Source organism: Lontra canadensis, unplaced genomic scaffold, assembly GCF_010015895.1.
Source record: "Lontra canadensis isolate GAN:19392208 unplaced genomic scaffold, GSC_riverotter_1.0 scaffold48, whole genome shotgun sequence".
Lineage (NCBI taxonomy): Eukaryota > Metazoa > Chordata > Mammalia > Carnivora > Mustelidae > Lontra > Lontra canadensis.
This window is the reverse complement of record NW_022631042.1, coordinates 2366719-2391414: the sequence shown is the minus strand read 5'-3', so window position 1 is coordinate 2391414 and position 24696 is coordinate 2366719. Positions and strand designations below refer to the sequence as shown.

At 32.1% G+C, this 24696-nt stretch overlaps 1 protein-coding gene and 1 long non-coding RNA gene across 5 annotated transcripts in view; one reads left to right on the top strand and one right to left on the bottom strand.

Moving 5' to 3' along the window:
- SEMA3A (semaphorin 3A) overlaps nt 1-24696 on the bottom strand; it is a 306101-nt gene that overhangs the window by 79132 nt on the left and 202273 nt on the right. For all 3 annotated transcript variants that reach the window (XM_032873239.1, XM_032873237.1, XM_032873236.1), the window contains one exon: nt 6989-7082. In XM_032873239.1, the coding sequence (XP_032729130.1) occupies nt 6989-7082 (94 nt within the window). The remainder of the gene's footprint in view (nt 1-6988; nt 7083-24696) is intronic.
- LOC116876866 overlaps nt 1-24696 on the top strand; it is a 62378-nt gene that overhangs the window by 24197 nt on the left and 13485 nt on the right. The window lies entirely within an intron of this gene.

Sequence of the window (24696 nt, the reverse complement as noted above, 5' to 3'; positions counted from 1 at the left end):
AGCTTGAAATATTAATAAAAAGATACGTTTTCTTACAAATGAGTTTTAAGACAGTGATCATTTATTTTGGATTGCTGTGACTCAGGGCAAGTAAAAATAGCACTTTGACAATATAGTAAGTACAAAGTAGTACATAAAGGAATGGTACTCTATTACTCTAAATTGTCGTGGTATTTTGGGATTCAAAAGCATCTTGTGTTCTCTTTACCTAATTAAATACCAAGTTCAAATTTGACCTGCTTTTATCATAATATGCTGCAATAACATTTTATCTGCCAAGGTAAAAAAAAAATAAACATTTTCTAAAAGCACAAAAATGCTATGAATAAGCCATAAGTTTCAAAGGTACTTTGAAATATGTAAATTCCTACTGTCTCCTTAATTTTAACTTATTTTCAATTGCTGTTTAACACTTTTATTAAGGTTGATATTATATCTTTTTATAAATAATTTATAAATAGATGTAACGGATTTCTAAACTTCAGGTAAATTATTTGTGTGAATAACAGGCCCCTAGTTAAAAATGTGTTGTAAAAGCAGCCTAAAATTTTAATACTAATTTCAAATATTTTAATGTTACACATCTACCATAGGACGCCTTGAGTCCTCTTTACCTTGAAAAATCAAAAGTATTAAATTATTAGTTGAACCTCATTGCCCTCTCAATGACGTGTTAGGTTATGAAAATCAGGAAATGTGAAAAGAGAATCACGAAAAGAGGCGACTGGACAATTTCATACCAGAGCGTAGTCAGACAGAACATGCCTAACAGGAGGTATAAACAGAAACGGAAGAGTAAAGAATGTCATTTTTTTTTTTTTTACTTCTCTGTGACTTTTTTTACTATAACTGGAAATTAGTAGACTTAGTACCTTTCCTCTATTTCATCCAAACTTTTTTTTTCTTGCTTTAGCATGAGTAAAATCCATAATTACACTTGTTATTACATATAAACTCTATGCAGGGGAGATTCGGAAGTAACAAATCAACACCAAAAGCAGCTATTATTTGGATACATATAAGTATTTGTTTCTCTTATTAATTTATACACTTGTTTTATAACTTATACTTTTTTCATTCATTTCCACATAAGCAAGGCAAAAATCTATATAAATGAAGACAAAAGCAGAAAGTTTGATTCTGCTTTTCTTTTGACAACAGATAAGTAGGTCATTTAGAGAGAGTTCTTCAGTAGGAAAGCTACTGATCAATTTATTACTGAAAACAGAATTAAAGAACTGACTTAGACACCAAAAGAAGTTTTCAGTTTAGGCACTGGTTGCCTCCAATCATAAGAAATTCCCTCCCACCTGAATATTAACTTTTAGCAAGAGTCAATGTGATTTTGGGGAGCTGTAGGGGCACCTGACGATTAAGTGGCCATGAAAGGTACATTCTCATATTGTCAATACTCACTATCAGTAACTGTTTTTTATATGAGGCCTTAAACCAGACCTTCTGCAGAGGTATCTATAGGATTCTTATCAGGGATGAATGCTCCACAGAAATTGTAGGACATATTTGTTATTACACCCAAATGTACAGGTGATAGAATATCCTACTTTTGCATTCTCATAGGCAAATAAATTATAGTCAACTTAGAATGTGCTTTATTTAATATACTTATAAATCTCCATCATGGATTAAAGAGTTAGTACATTCTGTGGCTATATAAAATGATCTAATGATAAGTGAGTATAAGAAATTTACTATATCTCAGTTGGCTTATTTTTGGAGAACAAATATGTTTAACAAAAAATGTCTACTTGTCAAACTTCTCTTGAAGTTCCTAGGTCATTTATGAAGTTATCAAATTATATGTTGATTTTTGGGCATAATGCTAATTTTCCGGTTTCCTGACCCTTAATATGTCTTCTTGAAAAATCTGAAGTATTAGGTAAATGTATCCTACAATGATTCAAATAGCATCATGGTTAAAATGCATACTTCTGGTTTTCTATATGTACTAAGCTATAGTGAAAGAAAATATGACATTTGTCCAATTTTATTAAACTGATGGTATAAATATGTTCAAGGAATTGTTATATATATATCAAAAAGTGGCTGTGGATACTCTGTCCAACAAAGTTTTTAGTCTCTTCACAACAGACACCACATAGCAAGTTTGATGACTCAAAAATAATACATCAGACCAAGAAAATTTAGTGCTGACAGATGTAACTAAGTATCGAAAAATTATCAAATATGAAGTTAGTATTTGAGTACTCTGCCATTCTTTCTTAACTGTAAGATTTCTAAACTATCTCTATGGAAAGCATTCTTTACTGAGGTGAACAAAGAGTTTAGTGAAATGCATTTCCACCATGGTAGAATTACCTGAGAAGCATGTGTTAAAAACAAAAGTTCGTATGTACTTCTGGACTTTATGTTCACAGCTCAAATGTTCACAGCTCAAAATGTGGCTTAGATCAGTTACTGTATTGGGTTGCAATTCCTAAGAAGGGTGTGGTAAGAAGTAGAAGGTGAAAAAAAAAAAACATTTCCTGATGAAATCACAGCATTACTAACACAGGTGTAACGTGTGACATGGATGTTGAGCAAAAATCAAACAAACCTAAGGACAAGCCATTATGTTGTTAACACCTTGAGTAAATTCCACTCACAGAGTAGAGGAGTAATTAGAAACAGAGAAAAATGAATTTATGTCTCTCTCTTGCACACAGATTATACACACTCTCACACAAACATGCACACACATGCAGGGCATGGATGAAACCCATTTCTTGAGAATGGAAGGGTATGGGAATAATTTTACATTTTTACGTCTATTGGGTATCTTCTCTGTACCAATAAATATAATATGCTGGCCTTCTTACTTATGTTATCCTTTTAAACTAACATTTTTTGAGTTTACATGTGTACATGGTGCAAAATTAAAAATATAAAGTTAATAAGGTACCAACTCTCTCTCTCAGACTCCTTTATAGCCACCACTGTTATTTTTTTTTCTTGGCTTCTACTTCTACATACATTCCAGAAATATGTTAAGTACCCAAACATGGTACGTTATTAAACTGTCTTAACTTTCACAACAAACTAGGGGAATCAGCATGGCCATGCCATTTTACGTATAAGGAAACTGAGGTTCAGGGAGGTTCAAATAATATTCTCAATTATAATTAATTAATTTAGGGAGTACCTCATGTGATCTAATACCAAGTAAGAGCATATTCTACTGTTAAATTATTATTTTTTTTCCTGAGGCAAGGCAGAATTCTGTCTTGGGGAAATAGACCATAGCTAAAAGTCCTAGACTGCTGAAATAGATTTCAACAATATTACTCAGTGATAGGTTATTTCTAAATTATTAGCACTACAATGCCTGGGGAACAATACAATGAGGAAACAAAAATACTTTCAAGTTGACTACACCTTTCACATCATGAAAATGTGAGATGACAATTAGTGTGGAAAATATAAGATATTATTCTTGTGTCCAGACCTGGCATTTATTCTGAGTAGGGGAGAAATTATTTTTAATAAAGGATTTTTAAACAAAGTCATTACAATTAAAATATTTACAGGTGGATGAAACAAGACATACTTAAAAATAAATACCAATAATTTCGTACTGACAAAATGATTTTTATTAAGGGACATTTGAAAAACTAACCTTACTAAGGAAATTTATTTTATAAAATTTTTAAATTTAAATTCAATTAGCCAAAACATAGTACACTAGTTGCAGATGTAGTGTTCCAAAATTCATCAGCAGTGTATAACACCCAGTGCTCATCATATCATGTGCCCACTTAATGTCCATCACTAGTTACCCCATGCCTCCATCCCCCTACCCTTCAGTGACCCTCAGTTTGTGTCCCAGAGTTAAGAGTCTGTCATGGTTTGTCTCCCTCTCTGATTTCTTTCCTTTCGGTTTTCCCTCTCTTCCCTGATGGTCCTCTCAAAACTTAGGACATGTTATAGGATTTGGAGACTTAATTTAGTAGCTATGCACTGCTCAAGAAAGAATCCATATTTTCTGCGGTCATCAGCTTAAAATCCCATGGCAATTTGTTTAAATTCCAGTTAGTTAATATACAGTGTACTATTAGTTCCAGGAGTAGAATTTAGTGACTCATCACTTACATATAACACCAGTATTCCTAGTGCCCTCCTTATGTCTGAGACTTATAATGATGTGTCAGTGTTGGTTCAACACTTAGAACAAATGTACCATTATGGTGGAGGAAGTGGATAATGGGGAAGCCTATACGAGTGGGTGTGGGGGATATATATAATATCTCTGATATCTTCTCCTTTTCCTGTGAACCTAAAACTGCTCTAAAAAGCAAAGTCTATTAAAAAAATTAATGATAAAAAAACTATGGCGTTTTGAAAAGTTATACTAAGCATTGATAAATTTCATTAATTTTTAAGCTGTCATCTGGATTGAAAGCTTATTAGTGGTTGAAACTGCTTAATAAGGGGCTGACTGATGATATAAAAAGTATCTGCTGTGAAGACTCCTCTAACCAGTTTATACATGGTTTGAGTCAAACATGAAATTTTATTTCCCAGTACTGGGGAAGGAAACAGCCCAGAACTACCTTAAATATTTCTCTCATGTGATGAGATGAGGAAAATACATGCAAAATCTCTTGGGCACATAGGCTTTCCCAATAGCCATTCTCAAACATTCAATGCACAATCTGTATATTTCAGAGACACCTGTAATTCCTGTATGTAGAAGTTTGGGAAGTGCTATAGAGAGCACTTATGTTAAAATAAAAACAAAAAAACAACTCTATCAAATGCTTTTTAAAACAGCATAAGAGAAAATGACAAGAAAAACTCAACAAAGGGAATTAAATGTACTACAAGAATAAGAATTTATAGCCTAGTTACAAAGAAAGAAGGTAACAAACCCAGTTCTTGAATTAAAATGATGTCGCTGATATTTTGAGGGATTTTACAAGGTCTAGTATGACGTGTTCATTTTTTTGTATCTTGCTATCCAGCTGATTCAGAAATTAATTTATGTTGGCTTGAATAATTTTCCTTGTCAAGAAGCACCAAACACCTCTAAAAGTTACCTGATTATTTTACAGATTGGATAGGTGAAGTCTAGACTTGCATTTAAAAGCTGCCTTTTTTTTTTAAGCCACACATCCTTTTCTTGACTCATGAAACTTCCCTCATTCTCTTTTCCTTTTCACAAACTTATACAGCTTTTTCAAAGAAGTTCTAATATAAAACCCAAACTATGGAGTTTCATATTCTTTGTGGCCTTTGTGTGGTTGCATACCATATGAACTATGTAATACTTACTTGTCATCATCCTTTCTCAATGGAATATTAAAATAAATAATCAAGCAAATCCCCACTGAGAAACATACCACAAATTAAAGCTGCTTTAGGCATAATTTAACATACTGCTTTTTGAGGAATATCTATCTTTTTTTATTTTTTTATTCAGTATGCAATTTAAGTAAGTATAGGCTGCAAGTTTGAGCAAGGTAGAACTCCTCCCTTTTGTTTAAGACAACTTTCACATTTCTGTGTGTGCACTTAAGGAAGTCATCCACATGTAATCACTAGGCCATCTGTGAATAGGTAAATTATAAGTGTGCTGCATTTGCTGCATTCCTTCAGGTCTTAAACTTTTGTTAAAAAGCTCCATAAATGGATCAAATGGACTGAAATTGTCTACATCTGAAAAGCAATAGAGAAGATAATTCATGTTGTAATGTTCTTATTCTTAATAGAAAAGAGATCAGTGAAACAGTGGTAAAGTAAACACTAGAGAATACTGGAAAAATGTATCTTCATACTTAACGCTGTAGTCAGTATGACTAGAGTTTATTTTGTTAAGTAGAAAAAAAGTTATTTTTAAAAAGAGAAGACTGGCAAAACTGAACTTTGGACACCATCAAATAATAACCTATATTTTCCTTTTTTAAAAAAATCTAGATTTCTTATGCAAAAGTCAGAAATTTTATACTCCATAAGTTTCACTATTTTTTATTATCAAATAGTTATTTCCTACATTTTCTAGAAAAGGGGAAAAAAAAGAAAAGGAAATAAAAGTTATATAATCTCTACATGATCATACAGAAAAATATATTCTGGAATAGAGTAATGACTCAGAATCTTTTGTGTTTTCATTGTTGGTATGCCCAAAAGTTAAAAGAAAAGAAAAAAAGAATAATTGTTTAATGATGTATCACTTTTCATGTGTTTATTTAACATAGTTTAAAGGTGATTAAAAGTATGTGGAAATAATTCTTTATCTTTCAATACAGATTAAAGTTTTCTCCTTCTTCTGCTTGCTTCTATCTTCCTATTTCCAACCTTTAGAACTATGACTAAGCATTTCCTCCCCAGCTACATTGTTGAAGGAAAAAAAGAAGACAATCAGAAAAGAAGATGGTTAGAAGAATGTGTAGAGGAAATACTTTAAGTGTTTTTGTTACATTAAAAAAAAAAAAACTAAAGTTAAAAAAAAAAGATGAATACAGAGGCCCTTCATTAATACAAGTAACACAATAGCGTCTCTGCCAATTGTACAACCATTAAAACTGATTGTGCTGATTAAGTTGTCTAAATGTTGAGAGTATGACAAATCTTGTAATGACACTGAATAAGATAGACTGAGTATCATTCTTGCCTTCTGACTTGTCAAAATTTCCCCTGGAAACACCTCTTTCATAAAATGAAAACCAAAACCATTTTCTCTCAGAATATAAATTTTAAAGTTCTAGTGGGGATGTATACTGATTGAGCAGGCAATTTTAAAGACACTTATTAAACCACTTTGATTAAAAAGAATCACAAACTAGAGAGTGTAAAAACCAAAACAGCATTTAGTGTGTTTTCTTCATTTTCAAAATATTTGAAAATACCTCAACTGACATCCTCCTAAGATAGTTTGTGATTAATAATGGAAAGTCTTGATATATAAAAAGGAACAGCAATCTGGTTATTATCTATAGAAAATGCACTGTTTAACTGATTGTTGACTACGCACCTATTAAAAGAGATGCTGTCAGCAGTTTAGGGTCATACGGACTCTTCCCACGGCCATTTTCAAAATGTGAGTCCTCCAGCTTAAAAATGTTATCCTGTAGAGAAGAAAACAAAGGGCTGAATATATTTATAAGAGGAAGTATGTTAACATACTTGTTAATTAGAGAGAGGTTGAATACTCATGTCCATCCTCCAGGGATATTATTTGGTAAACTTTAGAGATGGCAAAATTACCTAAGGAAATTAAAACCAACTATTACTGCCAAAATCTTCTTAGCTTGGTGATTTTCAGTAACATTTAGCATGTTATAAGTAATAATGTATAAATGAACTCCAAGGAATAAGACATGTCATAATAAGAATAGAGTGATCATCTTATCACATAAGTAGGCCAAGCACAACCCTAATGGCTCTTGAAAGGAGAGAAGTTTATATTTAAATGACTCTTTTTCTCCCTCCACAAACAGGAAAAAATAGCAATCCGCTATATTAGATCTAACAAAATACACTATTTTACTTTTCCCTATGGACCTTCCAGAAGGAAATGCTAAATAGCCACAGAAGTCACCTCCCCACTCTATCATTCCTACAACTTTCCTGTTTATATGCTTCTCAAGCATTTTCAAATTACTCAAATTAGAAGGTGGGAAATACCTGAAAACTATCAATTTCTGTAAACGTGAAATATCAAACTGGATGTTAGGGGAGGTAGGCCTGGAGGTAGTGTCATCAGAACAACAGTATAGAGGTGACACATTTTTATCAGGGGAAAATCTGCTCAGCTGAGGCTCACGTACCCAGAAACTGGAGTGAAAACCTCACTACCTGACTACAGAAATACACACAAGTACCAAGGTAGAAAGAATTCCAGAAAGCTCTGCAACAGAAGCCTTAAGAAGGAAATAGCTAACTCATGACAGAGACCCTGTTTTCAGAATGCATCAAGCTACTGAAAAGCAATGTCTATGTGAGAGCAGAGTAAATTGGGGGAAGGGGTCATTTCTAAGCACTCTTTTTAGAACCAAGTTCTCTGTGAATTAATTAGGTCAGAATATATATGCTTTTTCCAGTAGCACATTAACTTGTCCACAGACCGAAATAAAATAGCTTTTTTGGCAATTTCTCTACTATTCACATAAAGTATTTTCCATCTCCTTAGAATAATAAAGGGTGTTCATTTTATGGTCAATAAGGATCACTTTCTTTAACATTTAGTAATTCTGATGGAGCTAATGGCAGAGGTTCAAATTATGACTCTTAAAATTCATTTGAGTTAGGGAAGAAGAGTGCAAAAGGAAGCAAACCAAAAGCATTCTCCATCTTTATTACTGTGAGTGAGAATTACTGATTTTATCCTTTGCTCGCAATGGTTCTGTATCGGTAATTAGGTATCCCAGGGCAATGATGGTCCTTTAGCTGAGTTCTGAAATTTACAGAGCACAGAAATTTATGAGGTTTCTCAGAACTGTGCTAAGTTGTACTGGGAAGGGCAGTGAGTCAGAAGTCAGGCCCGTTTGGGCCAAGGATTAGCTCTGGTTCTTTGGTCACCAATTAATCTCTCTGAGCTTTAGGTCTCTAAAAGTCAATGCCAATAGGGTATTTAACTTCCCATGTTTATTATAAGGATTAAAGAACTGAAATAAAGCATTTTTAAAGCAGCACAATAAAAGATGAACACTATTTTTACTCTAATTCTGTTCACATAACCACTATAACAAAAGAATATGAAAATTTGACACATATTATCATTATTGTTGTAAACTTTCCTAGCATAATCTGAAATATAACTTTAAGACAGATATGTAAGTAACCAAATTATAAACTTGTTAACAAATACAAATTTATCATAGGTACTTGAATATTAAAATGATAATATGAAATGTGACATATGCCAACAAAAAGTACAGAAGAATCTCTTAAGTATTATTTAGATACATTTTGATAAAAATTAGGTAATAATCCAAAAGAAATCTCTCAGTAAAAGATATAGACTCTATTGCTACAAATCACAGACACTTATTAGAATTTGCATAGGTGATTATTTCTCATAATAAGCAGAGAGAAGTGATGATGTGGTTGAAAATATTGTTTTTAGTATTATTACAAATTTCTTGTCCTTATAAGATATTTTGCAAAATTGACAAAAGATAGAGGAGTTACCCACCAAATATGAGACACTTGATGTCTGGGAACTTGTGTCCAAGTTAATAAGACAATGTCAAGGTAGATAAGTTCTCCCAACCTCATGTTTAATATTTGATTTACAAAGTCAAGGATTAAACTTAATAGCAGAGAGGTTAAGCATGACAGTTATGGTTCAAGAGAAGATGAAAAACTACCCTTTGTCATGGTGTCAGATAATGTGTTCAAAGCTGGCCTTTTTGTTTCTGCATTTCCCTTTAAATGTAACTCTTACCCAAATTTCTGGGTAATTCTATATTCTTACATAACTCTACTAAAGAGTAAAGCTTTGAATTTCCTTTTCAGCCTACTAATAAGAGAGCCTGGAATAAACATTAATTGATTCCTGAATAGGGACTTAAAAGACATTTCTTACATATGAATGTTTACAGTGTAAAATGTATACCCATTACATACTGTAATGGGGTGCAAAGGTATTGATATCAGACAGAACTATTATCCCTGGCTCTGCCTTATTAATTCTGGGCCTCAGGGAATTCCTAAATCCTTCTGAAACTCAAATTAGCAATTTCTAAAAAAAAAAAAATTAATTTCATTTTTGCATTGTTAATAGTTGCTATGGTAAAATCATTCTTTCCCATATTGATCGGTATCTCTTGTGCCACAGTGGAAATGCCTGCCTGTATTTTCATCAGTGGAAATTAGGAGAGGTGTTTAAAATATTTCTAAATCCCATGGACTCCCAAAAATGCACTGAAAATTTTTCTTACCTATAGCTAGACCACAGCCTAGTTCAAAAGCTTTCCTGAACAGTATCACTAATTATAGTCTGCGTAAAATTTCTCAACTAAAAGAGACAATCCTTTTAATATATCTGATAAATTCAATGTGATTGATATAAAGAAACACCTACATTGTTGTTCTTGTTATCTTGTGAGCAAGACCTATTAGATGTGTAAAAATATTAACCCATTGTGAAAAAAACAAAACTGAACAAAACAAGTGTGTTAATATAACTGAATAATAACATCCTATGTTGTTATATGTAACATATCACATAGACAACCTTCTGACTGGGCTTAGAGGCCTTTTGAAATCTGATTGTTACTCAATAATTTTCTGTTTTAATGTTAAATAGATCACATGTGCAAATAATAAGACCAGAAATCCTAAGACCAATGTACACAATTAAACTTCATAGCTTTCTATGTCTTAGTTGGGTTGAAATAATATTCATTTTTAGAAATCCATGAACAAAAATCTAGCTGCATGGATTCTAATTGCTTTAGCAGATACTGTGAGCATATCATATAAGTTATTGAGCCATATTTTATTACATGATTGCATCAGTTTTCAGCAACTATTTTTAGCTTTCAAGACCACTCTTTCCCCTTTGTCTTTTGGATTTCCTGAATGTTATTAGACTGTGGTGAGGTAAGACATTAGAGGAAATAATAACTGTGCTAATGTCTAATCCAAAGTCTTATAAATTAGAAACCATTGGTGACATCATGGCAATAAATTTCCTAAATCTCAATCTTCCCCAAGTAATAAATTTAGGTAACAAAGTTGTAATTTCAGTTGTGTTATTTAATGATTAAAACATAAATGATGTTTGTAAAAAGAAAAAAAAAAGAGAAAATCCTACATACATATAATAGAATGACCATTTTGGCTGGGAAACCAAATAAAATTAAGTCAAACCGATACATTGACAGTATTTAAAAATGTGTATTATTCTATTTTTTTTTTTCAAATTGCTCTTTCTCCTCTCTTACTTCACGAGACATACCTTATTTGCCAGTTATATTGAATTATCAAGTATTCCCTGGTCACACTATGTTTTTTTCTCATCTCTGTTTGAAACCTCTTTCTTCTCTCCTCACCTTTCCTCATCCTTCAACCCCAGGTTGAACTTCTTTTCCTTTAAGAGTAAATTAAAAAGTCTCTTCCTAGCAGAAGTCTTAAGAGATTGCTTCAGATATAATTTATTAGCTTCCTTTGTGCATATCCCAATTAACAATACTACAAGGCAATGACTATACTGGCTTCAGCAAAGATGGGATGTAATAGGATCTCACAGGAAATACTGTGGCATACTCTATTTTGCCCAAAGGTGACTGCTTTTGTGGATCAAATTCATCTGGAATTTACTTTTTCCCAAAAAGGTGACTAGATCTATGTTGCATAATATTATAGCCATGAGCCACATGCAGCTATTTAATTAATTAAAACTAAAGATTCCATGCCTCAGTTACACTAGCTACATTTCAAGTTCTCAACAGTCACATGAGAATTGTTACTACAGGCCTGCATGGGTACAGACATTTCCATTGTCACAGAAGCTCTACTGGACAATGCAGCTCTAGATCCTAAATCCCAGTCTCTGAACAGTAAAGAATAAAACTGGAAAATCAGGAAGGCCTCCAAGAAAAGAAGATTTGTCATCACATCACAGTCATAGTAAAAAAAATAATAAAAAATAAAAAATAGAAAAGCCATTAAATCTACAAGCAGGGAATTATACCAAAAAAAAAAAAAACCCACTTATTTTTATTAACCAGGGTTATACTAAATACCTTTTAATGGCAGTACAGATGAATAAATACATGTCCCAAATAGTCGGGTATGTCATTCTTCTTCCATTTGAATCATTTTTCTCTAATGTACACATTTTACTCATTATTTAAAGTTTAGGTCATGATATGCAATCCATTAAATGGTCATTGATTTTTCCCAGCAGAAAAAAATAATTTCTCCCTGGAATTTGCAGAGCAGTCTATTCATACCCTCTTAGTGTCATCTGTTACCTTCAACTTTGATATTCCATGGTGCATATGTTCTTTTCTCCCCTATTAAATTATTTTGAGTTGAGGGAAAGAATCTTATTTGCTATGTATTTTTTTAAAATACTAAAATAGAATTGAGTTAAAGCTCAATGAAAGAATGAGTGAATAAATGAGTGTGTGACTGAGTCAAAGAGGCTTTATAGAAAAACTATATAACAGGAAAAGAAAGGACATAAGCCCCAGACTCGAGGGGCTAATGATTTAAGGATATGACCCAGATGAACACAATTGTGTGTTAGAGGCAGACTATACAATTCAAATATTAAAGCGAGTTTTAAAGTTTGTTTTAGGAAATATCACACCCTTTGACTTTTCTGTATTATTGTGTTATTATTATTGATACTTGTTACACATTTCAAATATGGGATTACTCTTACATAAATGATAAAAAATAAAACCTAGTCAAAAAGAGTATAACCATACAGTCTTTTTGTTTTTACACGCCGTTTCTCTTTAATAATTTTCATTGGGCCTTATTAATAAATACTATACTCTTATTAGAGACATCTTCATTGAGGGTAAAATTACCAGAATGTTCCTTTGTAGAACTTCAAGAATCTTTCTGACCAATGAAACTCTCTCCTGTGTACCCTATCACTCCAGTGTAACTGTTCCACTTCATCATTTTGTATTCAACAGAACTTACACCAAGTATCTCCTGGATATAAGCAAACTAGAGGAGCTATTTGGGCTTGCCAAATGTAATTTTCTACTTATAATATACATAAATTTCCTACTGGCATTTCATTTTTATATTTTAGAAAGTTTTATGAAGCACTAATATAAAAATTAATATGATAAATACATAGTGATCTGTGATTAAGAAATTTGAGATGTGAAGGTACAAGAAATAACAAAAAATACATAACAGTAGCACATTATATGCATACAATATTACATGATTATAAAGCTATTTGGTGGTTATTTCACTTAACAATGAGCATACACTATCAATGTGTCTTAGTACTTCAAGTAAATTATTTCACTTTAATCTTCAAATGCTTCTATTATTATACCAGCTTTACAGATGAGAAACAGACATTTACATAAAATACCCAAAGTCATAAAGCTGATTAGTGGCAGAATAAGAATTTGATAGCAGAACTCTTTCCAAATTGATGTTTTTAACTACGGTATTTAAAAAAATGGGTTTACCACACATAGTATGTTAGAGGTACCCTAAAATGTAAAAAATGGAAGCCACAGGAGTTCAAAATGGGGTTAATTTTCTGTTTCAGCATAGGAAAAAAGGCTTTATTTGATTTCACACTTGAAAGATGTATTTTGGTGAGAGGAGTATATCTCTGAGCATACATGTGCGTGTATGTGTGTGCATTGGTTGTGGGTGCAGAGGGTCAGAGGAGCTCATCGAGGGCAGAGGAGGAAGGGAGACAGATTATTCTATCCAGGGGAAACAGCATGAGTAAAATCCACTCAAAAATAAATTCATATCTGATAAATAACAAAGTCGAACTTAGACAATGAAGGATATATGCATACATTAAGAGATAAGGCTAAAAAATATATTTGGAATCTAACTGGGGAAAGTTTTCTGTGCCAAAATAAGCACTTTAATGTGTATTCAGAAGGTGTCAGTGACACAGTGATAATTTTCGCAGAAGAACAATAGCATCAAGGAGGGGCAATATTATGATGAATCAGGCAGTGATGTGCAGGATGATTGAGAGACATCCCTGCCTGGTGACAGGAAAAGAACCACTGCCATAGTCGGGGAGGGGAGAATTAGGTGTTTTTACACATTTTAGCTGTTTAGAGTATTTTTGTATGCTGTAATGTTGTGTCTTGGTCAAGTTATTTGGTCAAGCTTCTTTGTAGCTTACATTTTTTTAACTTCTTTTACAACAGAACCCCCTTGCATTTTCCAGCACAGCTATGGATTCTTTCCTCAAGAAAACTGAAGCTAAGCATATACCTGCTTTATAAGCAGTCTTTAGGGATTAATGACTTTATGTGGTAGTCACATTAAGAGTTTCCAAATCAGTTATTTTATAAAGACCTTTCTATTTCGAACATGGTGTGATTTTATTATCCTACCACTCTGAACTTGGACATTTGCTTCTGGCTCTTTGTCCACTCTCCATGAGCATAATGCAGGGATATCCAGATTTTTAAAAACCATTTTCTTTTTCATTCTGTATGTATTGTTACTTGGAATTCATTTATTTTTATAAATTCAGCTTCTGAACTTTAGTCCCAATTCTTGTGCTATTCTAATCCTTCAAACTTAGTTTCCTGGCCTGTTTGAACCTTCTTATTTTCCATAGTGATTTCAAAGTCGAGAACTATTAAAAGTCCTTGGCTCTTCAAAAGAATATAAGACCAATAACAAACAATAAACTTCATAAAAGCTAGTCTGTCAAAAAGAGTTATTTAACAATGTACATTGAAGAAGATATAAAAGAAATGTAACCCTGGTCTCTGTTACTGAATGTTATATGAATAAAGCAAATATGATTGGTTGCTATGATTATATTAGTTCTGCTTTAGATTTAACTATGACTTCAGCCATATTATATATACATTAGATATATAATATATATATGTATATATACATATATATATATACATTAGAATTGTATCTTTCTCTGCAATAAAATAAAACATCACTGAAAATAAATGACTATTAACTGGAATATAAAGCAAAAGCAAACAAGCAAAGAGAAAACCTCAGTGAAAGTAATTCAGAATTAAAACACATTGTTATGCCTTCTTTTTATATTAATTGTTTAGAGTAGTTTTTTTTTTTTTTGAGAAAGAACATGTATATGTGGTGAGGGGGAGGGGCAAAAAGAGAGGGAGAAGGAAATAATCTTAAGCAGGCTCCATGTCCAGTGCAGAGCCCGATATGGGGCTCGATTTCCCACCCCAGAGATCAGGACCTAAACCAAAATCAAGAGTCAGACTTTAAGTGATTGAGCCACCCAGATGCCCCTTGTTTTGAGTAGTTTTAGATGTATAAGAACTATAATATTTGGTTTTGAATCCAAAATGTAGTCATTTGATGCTAAAATATTTAGTTAGTATTAATTGTTATTATACTTATTCAATAACTACCACTACTTTTTTGATATATACACCTGGAAAGGGCATTTTCCTCAGCAAGTAAAGCTACAAAATCAACTGTATAACTTATAACAAAAATAAATTCTATCTATTAAATAACAATATGTCCATTATATAAAATATTGTCCAGTTTTTCATGATCTATGATCATTCTCTAGATAAGAAGACATTTTTATTGGCTATAATTTCTGTTCCTGAGAAATTCTTAGGTTCCAAAACAGAAAGAAAGATAACAACATCAGGGTAGACAACATTTCCATTAAGTTTATCTACAGATTAAACCTAAATAGGGATGGTTGGCTCCTAGCCCCACTGATTTCAATGTCTATAGTGTGTTCAAGCACTACTTTTGTACAGGAGAAATCTTACCTCTGAAATTGGTCTCCAGAAATCATATGGCTTTACTGTGATCCAGAAAATTCCTGTCATTTGTATTTTAAGGTAGATGTGACAAAATATTGTTTATGGATTATGAAATCTGAATGTTATGACTTGTGCTAATTACTGATCTCTTTGAAATACCAATATTCCTATAAATGGAAATAATCTACAGATTTGCCTCAAGGATTAAATGAAATATATTGTGTTTTAACATAGAGAAGCACATTTAAAACATACAGAAATCTAGTTAATTATAATTTTAATTAACATAAATATATTATGAATGATACATCTTTGGTATGATAGCATGCTGATAACTCATTTTCCATGATAACAATAGCTAATATCTGTTAAGCCACTATTAGCCAAGCACAATCTTCTAAGTCTTTTGTAGGTATTATTTTTCACCCTCAAAATATCCCTTGAGATTGCAGAGTTGTGAAATACAGAGTTGAAATATCCTAATTTTGTAGATGGAGTAAAAAAGAGAAAAAGTGCCTCACCTAAGGTCACATTACTAGTATATATTAAGCCAGGTACCCAATTTCTAAAATTAAGTATAGCTGGAGAACTTATAAAAACCTAATTTTTTTGGTACTTGATTTGCACAACCATGTTACTTCATGAGTACACATCATAAATAAAATGTTGTCATAATATCTCTTAACTCTGCATTCCCTGTAGTTCACATGTTAGACCTTGAGTTAATCTAAACTGAATTGATCATGACAGATAAAATTGTATTTAATACAGACCTTGCAATATACTATTAATATAGTAAAGATAAGTAGAAGGAATTAAGATATTTCTAACCTTATTTGCAAAAAAAATATGAAATTGCTTTGTTCCCAAGTTTGCGAAAAATTAGTATCACTTTATCTTCGTAACAATATACAGCCCTTACAGCTGGATTAAATAGGATTTGCCCTCTAAATTTAAGGAACCTGAATTTATCTGGGTTCCTCAAACAAACAGTGACATAATTCATCTGCTTTCTGTCATCATTAAAATTAATGATATAAACCAAGGAAAACAGAAAGCATATGTGTTCATACTTCATGCAGATTATGTTTTTAATAGGAGCTTAATTTGAGTTTATGCAGATAACACATACCTGTCATAGTATAATTATTCAGCTACAAATGCCTGTTAACTCCCAAGGTATGTAACAATGAAAGGAAAAATTCTATGTTGGCTAGAATGAGAAATTCCAGAACATGAACAATTCACTCCACGGTGCTTTACCCCAGTGAGACCTGATAAAGTAAGTTCAACCAAAGAGCAAATCATTGCCCCCACCCCCAACAATAAAATAGTGGAAGAATTAAATTGATCTTTCTTTCCATGTGCATTTTAAGTCTTCTGTGTTCAAAGCATAGTTACTTTTTTATTTGCTATCTTATCGTTTCATAAAGCACCAGAATTTGTTTATCCTAAATCATGAAAGTAGAGCTATTACTTTTTAACAGGTCCTTTCATAAATGTGTTTGTCACATCCGTGATTAGATACCACTGGGAATTTCTATCAACTTAAATGCAAATATGTCAACAGAAAGAAACATATGTACTGTAAGAAGTATTGACATCTACTCATATAGATTCTTTACATTTCAAGATTGTTTCAAAGATACTATCTGGGAAATAATGAGGCCAATAGAAGTTACATTTTATTTATACCAAGATATGTTTAAGTGAAACTTGGTCATTTAAGTATTGTCATAATCATATGTTTTCTTTTAGCAAATTATGAAATATTTAAATATTTATTATTTTGGCAGAGGTTTTGTAGGAGAGAATACTTACTATGATTTCATCATGAGGATATAAGTTTTAGAGAATAATATGGGAATTAGAAAGAGCCTCAAAAATGTCCACACACTTTGATTATTTTAATTTTGGAAAAATATACAAATGCAAAGAAAGAAAAAGAAAAAATTAAAACAAGATTAAGTTCATCATGTAATTTAGAATACTGAAAAAAAAGTTAAATACCAATACAAAAGGAGTGGTAAATTATGTCATACCTACATAACTGACTACAATACAGGCATTACAATAGATGTGTCTACCAATTATGTTATAATACCTAAAATTAATACCTATGAAAACATTGTTGAAGCAATAATGCAATAATTATGTAAGGTGCATGAAAAAATACTGAAGGAAATTCATTATAATATTAAATCTCTAGCTTATGTTATTTGCTTATTTTTTCTATTTATATTGTTTTTCTCTTAGTATTTTATGCAATAATAATGTAGCTCATATATTTTTAAAAAATGGGGTCTCTTTATCTTATTATTTAAGCAAATCTCCAAAAACATAGCACATGGCCCAAATGAGGCCAGGAAACATGCTTTATTTGCTGGCACAAGGTTTTGAAATCTTGAATTTGAATGCCTTTTTGTAAGACTTAGGACTTCTCATGAGACAATCCATTTCCACTGTTCCTTATGGTTTTGTGTTTCCTTCTTCATCTTTTATGTCACCTGTATAGCCACCATAGGTACTTGAGTTTGCAACCTCTATAAAGTATTATAACTTAACTGAATCACCAAAAATACAATGCATTTATATCTACTAGTCCCCATTTTTCAGATTTACTTCATATGACAAAGTCCTCAGAAGGAATGTGGTCATGCTCACATATTTCATGATGGAAGTACTCCAAGGTTTAGCAATTAATCATGGTTAAACATAGAAGTTAATGGGGACTTCAAAGTGATGTGAAACTCTGTCATAGCATCATAAATTTCCATAGTTTTTTGCTTATTCTTTTTATATAACTAAGTTGATCTATATACATACTGCTCTTCACAATGTCTCTTATTTAAAAAATGGACTGTTCCAAATATTTACACCTAAATTAATTATCCAGAATCCTTAAGAGTTGAGCTTTAAAATTGTATAGTTAACTACTGAAAAATACAAGCACAGCAGTCCTCACAGAAGTACCCAGACATTGGTGACTTCTTTTGCTTTCAAATTAATGACCATAGAGACATTCTGCATCATATGTTGAGCTGACTTTGGGGTCATTATTTCTAATCTATTACAGTAAAAATAAAAATATGAATTATTTAGAAATGAATCTAACTGGTAGAAGTAGTTTCTGCCTAAGCCAGATTTCTTTGTTATCAAATAAACAATTATAATTATATAATCTGGAATAAGTCAAGGATTTTTATTTGGTTTATTAAATACAATGTTTGATGTTGACAATTAAACTCTACATCTAAAAGTACCATTCACATGGAATGGAAATTTATATCATTCTAAATGACATTTTCAATTACAAAAAACAATGAATCTTTATTATTAATAATTTCAAGAGCACTTGAAAGCTCAATTAATATCTTGCTCAGCTTATTCATGGTCATTTATTTTTCTTAAAAAATGTACTTTACTCCTTGTCATTAAAAAATTTAAAGTTTTAGGGGTGGGGAGAATATTAACACACAACAACTGAGAGTAGTAAAAATTAATTACCTTAAGTTATGACATATATTCCTACATATTTTGTTTTATGCAAATTCAAAATAAAGAGATAATTTAAATAAGTTGAATAGAGAATGCACATGACATATTTGTGGCATACTTTGAAGAATAACTCAACTTGGACAATGGACAGATGTTAGAATAAAAGAAAAGAAAAATTTAGCAAAACTGTGTTCTGTCTAGGCACTGGTAAATTAAAAAACAAAACTGTCACTATCTACCCAAGTCTATGTTTGATCAAAGGTGATGGGTAATACACATAATTACAATCAGAAAGTCCCTAAATAAAATGTATGCTAATGGAGAAACTGAAATAAAACATGCAAATATAAAAAAGTTATGTTGGACTACTGAGTATGTTTATACATGCACTATAGTTGTAAATATGCATCCATATATGTACATATACATACATACATTTTATATATATTTGACCTCATATATATGTTACATATAAACATGTGTACAACTTAATATATTTTAAAATCTTAAGCATGATTGTGGGTTTACAAGTATTTTAAGATATAGATACCCACAGACTATAATGTATGTTAAAGGTTAAGAAAACAGACTTTTTAAAAATTATAATACTGACTAAAGTGTCCCTATTTTTTTCTGCCTTCTGCCTTTTTTTTAATTTGTTTCTCTCTAATGCAATGGTGAACAAGATTGAAGATGACTTGCCTCATGGTGGCAAAAGAAAAATACCTTTTTTAAAAAGATTTTATTTATTTATTCACAAGAGACAGAGAGAGAGAGAGAGAGAGGCAGAGGGAGAAGGAGGCTCCCTGTGGAACAGGGAGTCAGATGTGGGGACTCAGTCCCAGGACCCCAGAATCATGACCTGTGCTGAAGGCAGACAATTACCTGACTGAACCACCCAGGTGCCCGGAAGAAAAATTACCTAAAAAAAAAAAAAAGATTCTATCTTTGGGGTAGCTTTTTGGTTTGCTTTGTCGTTTTGCCTTAATTCTGCTCCCTTTACCAGTATGTTATCATCGGCTTCATCAGTCATGCCACTGTTGTGTGCTAGCACATTCACAGGCAAGTTAACACTTTTGAAAGAGCAGACTATATTATATATGTTTCATTCATTTTCAAATGGTGAATTATTTATCTGTGCTGCATTTTAGCTACAAAGCTAAAAAACATGGATAAGCGGCAGGAAGTAGGAAGTGGAGAGCTCAAAATGATAACAAAAGAATGGGAAGGATAATGAAAAAGACAGTGAGTATACTGTGGAGTAGTAAATACTGAGGAATTTAGGTAATTTTGAATATTATTACCATCACTGAAGAATCCTATAATGCTAAATAAAGCAATTGTGTTTGCAAAAGAAATAGATCAAAAGATAAAAAATCATAAAAAATTATGATCTTGCATAAAAATGCTATTCTTTAATTTCAAAAGAAATGGTACAATTACCTTGTAAAATTTTCGTCCAGAGGTCCTTTACAAAGGAAGACCAAGAAAATCTAAAAGCATCTTGAACATAGAAAATCTAGGCAAAGTTTATAATACAATTAGTTTTGAGCTCAAGCTCATACCTATATGAATCCATTATTACTTCTAACTCACAAAAAATTTCAGCCTAAAATCTGCACATGGATAGAAAAATTAATTTTGAGTTTGTGGCATTACTAAAACATTGCAGGTATCATGCTCTCAGAGCAATACCTACAATAGTACATAGTCAAATGTCCAAATTTTACAGGATCATTTAAATAACATATAATGCCAATTGCTAGAGCCATTCATTACTGTGCCATCTAAGTTATAATAAAAAATAGTTTTTATCCTCAAAATCTGATATTAGAATTGAACAGCTGGATATTTCTCTTCATAGAAATACAAAAAATATTTTTAAAAAACATAGATTGCCAAAATGCAAAGGAGGTCCAAATTTGATTGAAAACTGATCACTTAAATTATTTTAGATAATCAGATAATTAGATAAACTAATTTCTGATAAATAACATTTTCTATCTTTAAATTTATATTAAAGGGCAATAAATTATGAGCAACTTATGAGAATTTGTAGTATATATTTACTAATATTGGTTAACAGTTAAATACAAATACACTTAACTAAATAATAATTTGAGACCATATATCTTTAAAAATATGACTAATTTTTTAAAATTGCATATAATAAATGTAAATAAAACCAAAAAGATGACTGACTCAAATAAAGGATAAGTAGGGCTTTTAGGTAGTTTAGATTTATTAATATCACTATTTGACATAGTCCATCAAAATTAATAAAATCGCTAAAGTTCAGAGAGAATGAGTAATTATTCAGTATCTCTTAGAATGTCCAGCAAATAATCCTGTCTCTTTCCATGGTAACCTTTGTGGATTACTATTACAACATGTATTCCTAAATCCACAGCTAATTTTATAAAGGCATTATTCTTTATACAATACAAGCTACATCTCAAGTGTCATTATAATTATGTTTAGTTTTGTTGACCTGCTTCAAGTCCAGATTTCTGCTTGGCTGGGCATCAGTGATCATACAAGTGGTGGGTGTGTGGCAGGCTCAGAAGCACCAACCATGTCAATGAAATTTCAGCTGTTGTATGTTCATTAGCTTGATTTTTGAGTCTGGTTTAATTTTGTAAAATTACTTATGGTTTTGCCACAGTTCTCTTATTTCTTTACCCCTTTCAAATAACTGTTAATTATTTTCAAAATAATGCTGTAAAAAAATAGATTGTAAAAACCAGAAAAGTTACTTTGTGGCTGTTTTTTCCAAATAGTCTTCAAAATTACTGCTCATTTTTTGAGTAAGTGACTAAGTAGTTATCAACTAAAATGATACATACATTTTATGTGAAAGCAATTTTAAAATTAGGATAATGAAATAACATAGCAGGGAAATCAGGTCTAACTAATGAACTGTGATTCTGTACATGTTGCTTTATAAATTTTCATTCAAAAACATCTGAAAACAAGAAGATCAATCAGCTCTCTGCATAGGTGGATTTAGAATTGAGAATAAATATATAAAAAGGTAGGCAAAACTGTTTATGACATGCTGTGATTATTCCAATTTCCCATAAATCATAAAATAATCCTCTATACTCGTTCTGTTTAGAAGGTCTCATAACTTATTTGAAATAATAAGGATGGGGGATAAAATTCATTTAGATTACTAAATGGTTAGCAATATAAATGTTGTTGCTCTATGTGGTATTACAAAAAGTTTTCCCCAAATAGGAAAAACAAACACTTTCTTTGGAAAGCTACTTAATGTTGTGGTCTTAAAAGAAAAAAAAAAAAAAAAAAAAAAAAAAAGGAATTCAAGCTTAGTCTCCTGTTATTTAAGTTCTTGCACCCAGATACGGTATGTATTAGAAATCTAGCTCTCTCTACTTGAAGACACTCAAATTTTGCTAAAGTCAATGCAGTACACATAAGGCAAAATTAAAAATCAGGTAGCTCTCCAGTACATTAATAAAAAGGCACAACATCTACTTCCCTCAAATATCCTAATGTGTAAGTCAAAATTTCTGAACATGAGCACAATAAGTAAGGATCTGTTCTCAACAGCCAGTGAATTATTTTTTATTTTTTTGTGGTTTTTATTTAAATTCGGTAGTTAACATACACTGTACTATTAGTTTCAAGTGTAGAATTTAGTGATTCATCATTTAACATATAAGTGAATTATTTCTGTCTTTATAGATATATACTGTCCGATGTTCTGAAAACGGACTTGTAAGCTGTTATTCACAGTCATTATACATCGTCAAGGATAATGCCATTAGGAAAAGTAAAGTTACAGTATGCTGAAATCTGAAAATGCCTATGTAATATGATGCCTGACAAAGCGGGATTCTCAAGGGATATTAAGAATAAAGGATAAGGATATGCCTGTATTAGTAAGGGAGGATGCTACATTTGGAATGAGATATTTTTTGGCTAACTGCATCAATGGACTGTATTTGAAGTTTAGGAGGACCAAAGGGAGGATGAGAGGGGGTGTTGTAGGAAATGAGAACATATATGTAGGAGGATATCGTATTACACAGAGCTTTGAACCTGACCATAAAATCTCAGACACTGTTCTGGGGGGAAAAGTAACTGGTGGGCTGGGATGAGGACAGTGAGTAAATACAGATGGAAATTAAAAACGGCCGCAAAATCAAGAAAGGAGAAAATATGATAGGAACGAAGTTGAGGAATATCTTGAATCATGTGCAAAAGTTATGAACCACAGAACAACTGGACGTTGTGTAATTCTGAAATCTTTTTGCAGATAAAAGTAATATTTAACAGAGGACAAACTGACAAAACATGGAAGACATGTGTTGAACTATTTATACGATAAAATTAAGTTTATCTCAAGCACCCTGTTGTATTACTAACTTTTTGTGTCTTTTTACCTTTTGAAAAATAAATGAAATCATTGCTCTCCTTTCATATTTCTGTATCACCTTGATCTTCTGAAAACAAAGGAGGCAAAATGGAAAAGATGCATATGAATGCATGATCAGGAAGATGTGGCTGGTTGTTAGCTTTGACGCGTCTAGTGTTTTGGAATAGAGAAATACAATGGAACCTCAAGTGTATGGTTAACCTAGACTGCCTGCCTTCTATGTAATTTTTGTTCCACTTTTGCCACTGTTTGGCACAGTGTACTTGCCTCAATTTCCAAAGACAGGTGCCTCGCAGGATCAGGGAAGAGGATGGAGCAATGCTGTTTTTCCTGTTTTCCTATCCCTGTTGCTATTATAAATCCTCTGTAGGTGACCTGTGGGATTCCTTCACAGAACCAGAGGGTGAACATCAATGGTGTAAAGCCTGCTGCTGGTGCTGGGGCACTACTACCACTCTTCCTTTCGCCAGTTCTCTCTCTGGTACCAGGATTAAATCACGGCAGCCTCACAGGAAGATGTTAGGTCCTGTGCTGGGCACTTCCACAGTCTGTGGAAGTAGAGCACCTGGCTTTGAGTCCAGGCTCTGCTGCTTTGTAGTTGCGTCTCTCTGACTTTCACTTCCCTAAGGCTGTTTTCTCATATGTGACAATAACACAGAAACTCTGCTATTACATTTATTTTTATTTTCATATTATATTCATATTCCTCATAAATGTGCTATGCAGTAGAGATTATTTTATTCACTTGAAATTTAAGGACACTGCTTATGCTCCAAGGGGTACAAGTAATAATTAACAGAACAGGAATGTGCAATAATTATATGCATGGCCAAAGTATTATAACAGAAGATAATAGGTTTAACTGTTCAGGTTGTTGCTACATGAAACATTATGATTTTAAAAATCCACAGCAAAAAAAGATGTGGTTTGTATGCTGAGAAAACACTCTGGGAACAAGGAACCATTATTTCTAATCTTGCTCTACCACAAGTTGTCTTAACTTGTTTCTTCACATGTTCAAAATGATAACCAGGGGTCTGGGGAGCAAATGATAGACCTGAGAAACAAAGATAAGTCTTGGGTTTTTTCTTAGGATTAACTGGGAAATATATTTTAAAGACAAAGATAAATTTAGCCAGTTGCTCAATTTGCTTTTCCTGCTGACCTAGACTCCCTTGAATGTATTCATTTCACATATAACTCATTTTATACTTACCCCTTTTCCTCAATTATTCCTTCCACATTATCACTTTTTTTTTTTTTTTCCCCTGAATTCCATTCCCATTCTTTCACTTGAAGGGCCATATTAGTAAACACCAACAACTTTCTTGTTCTAACTCCCCTGGGGTTTTCCCAAGGGTTTTTTTTTTT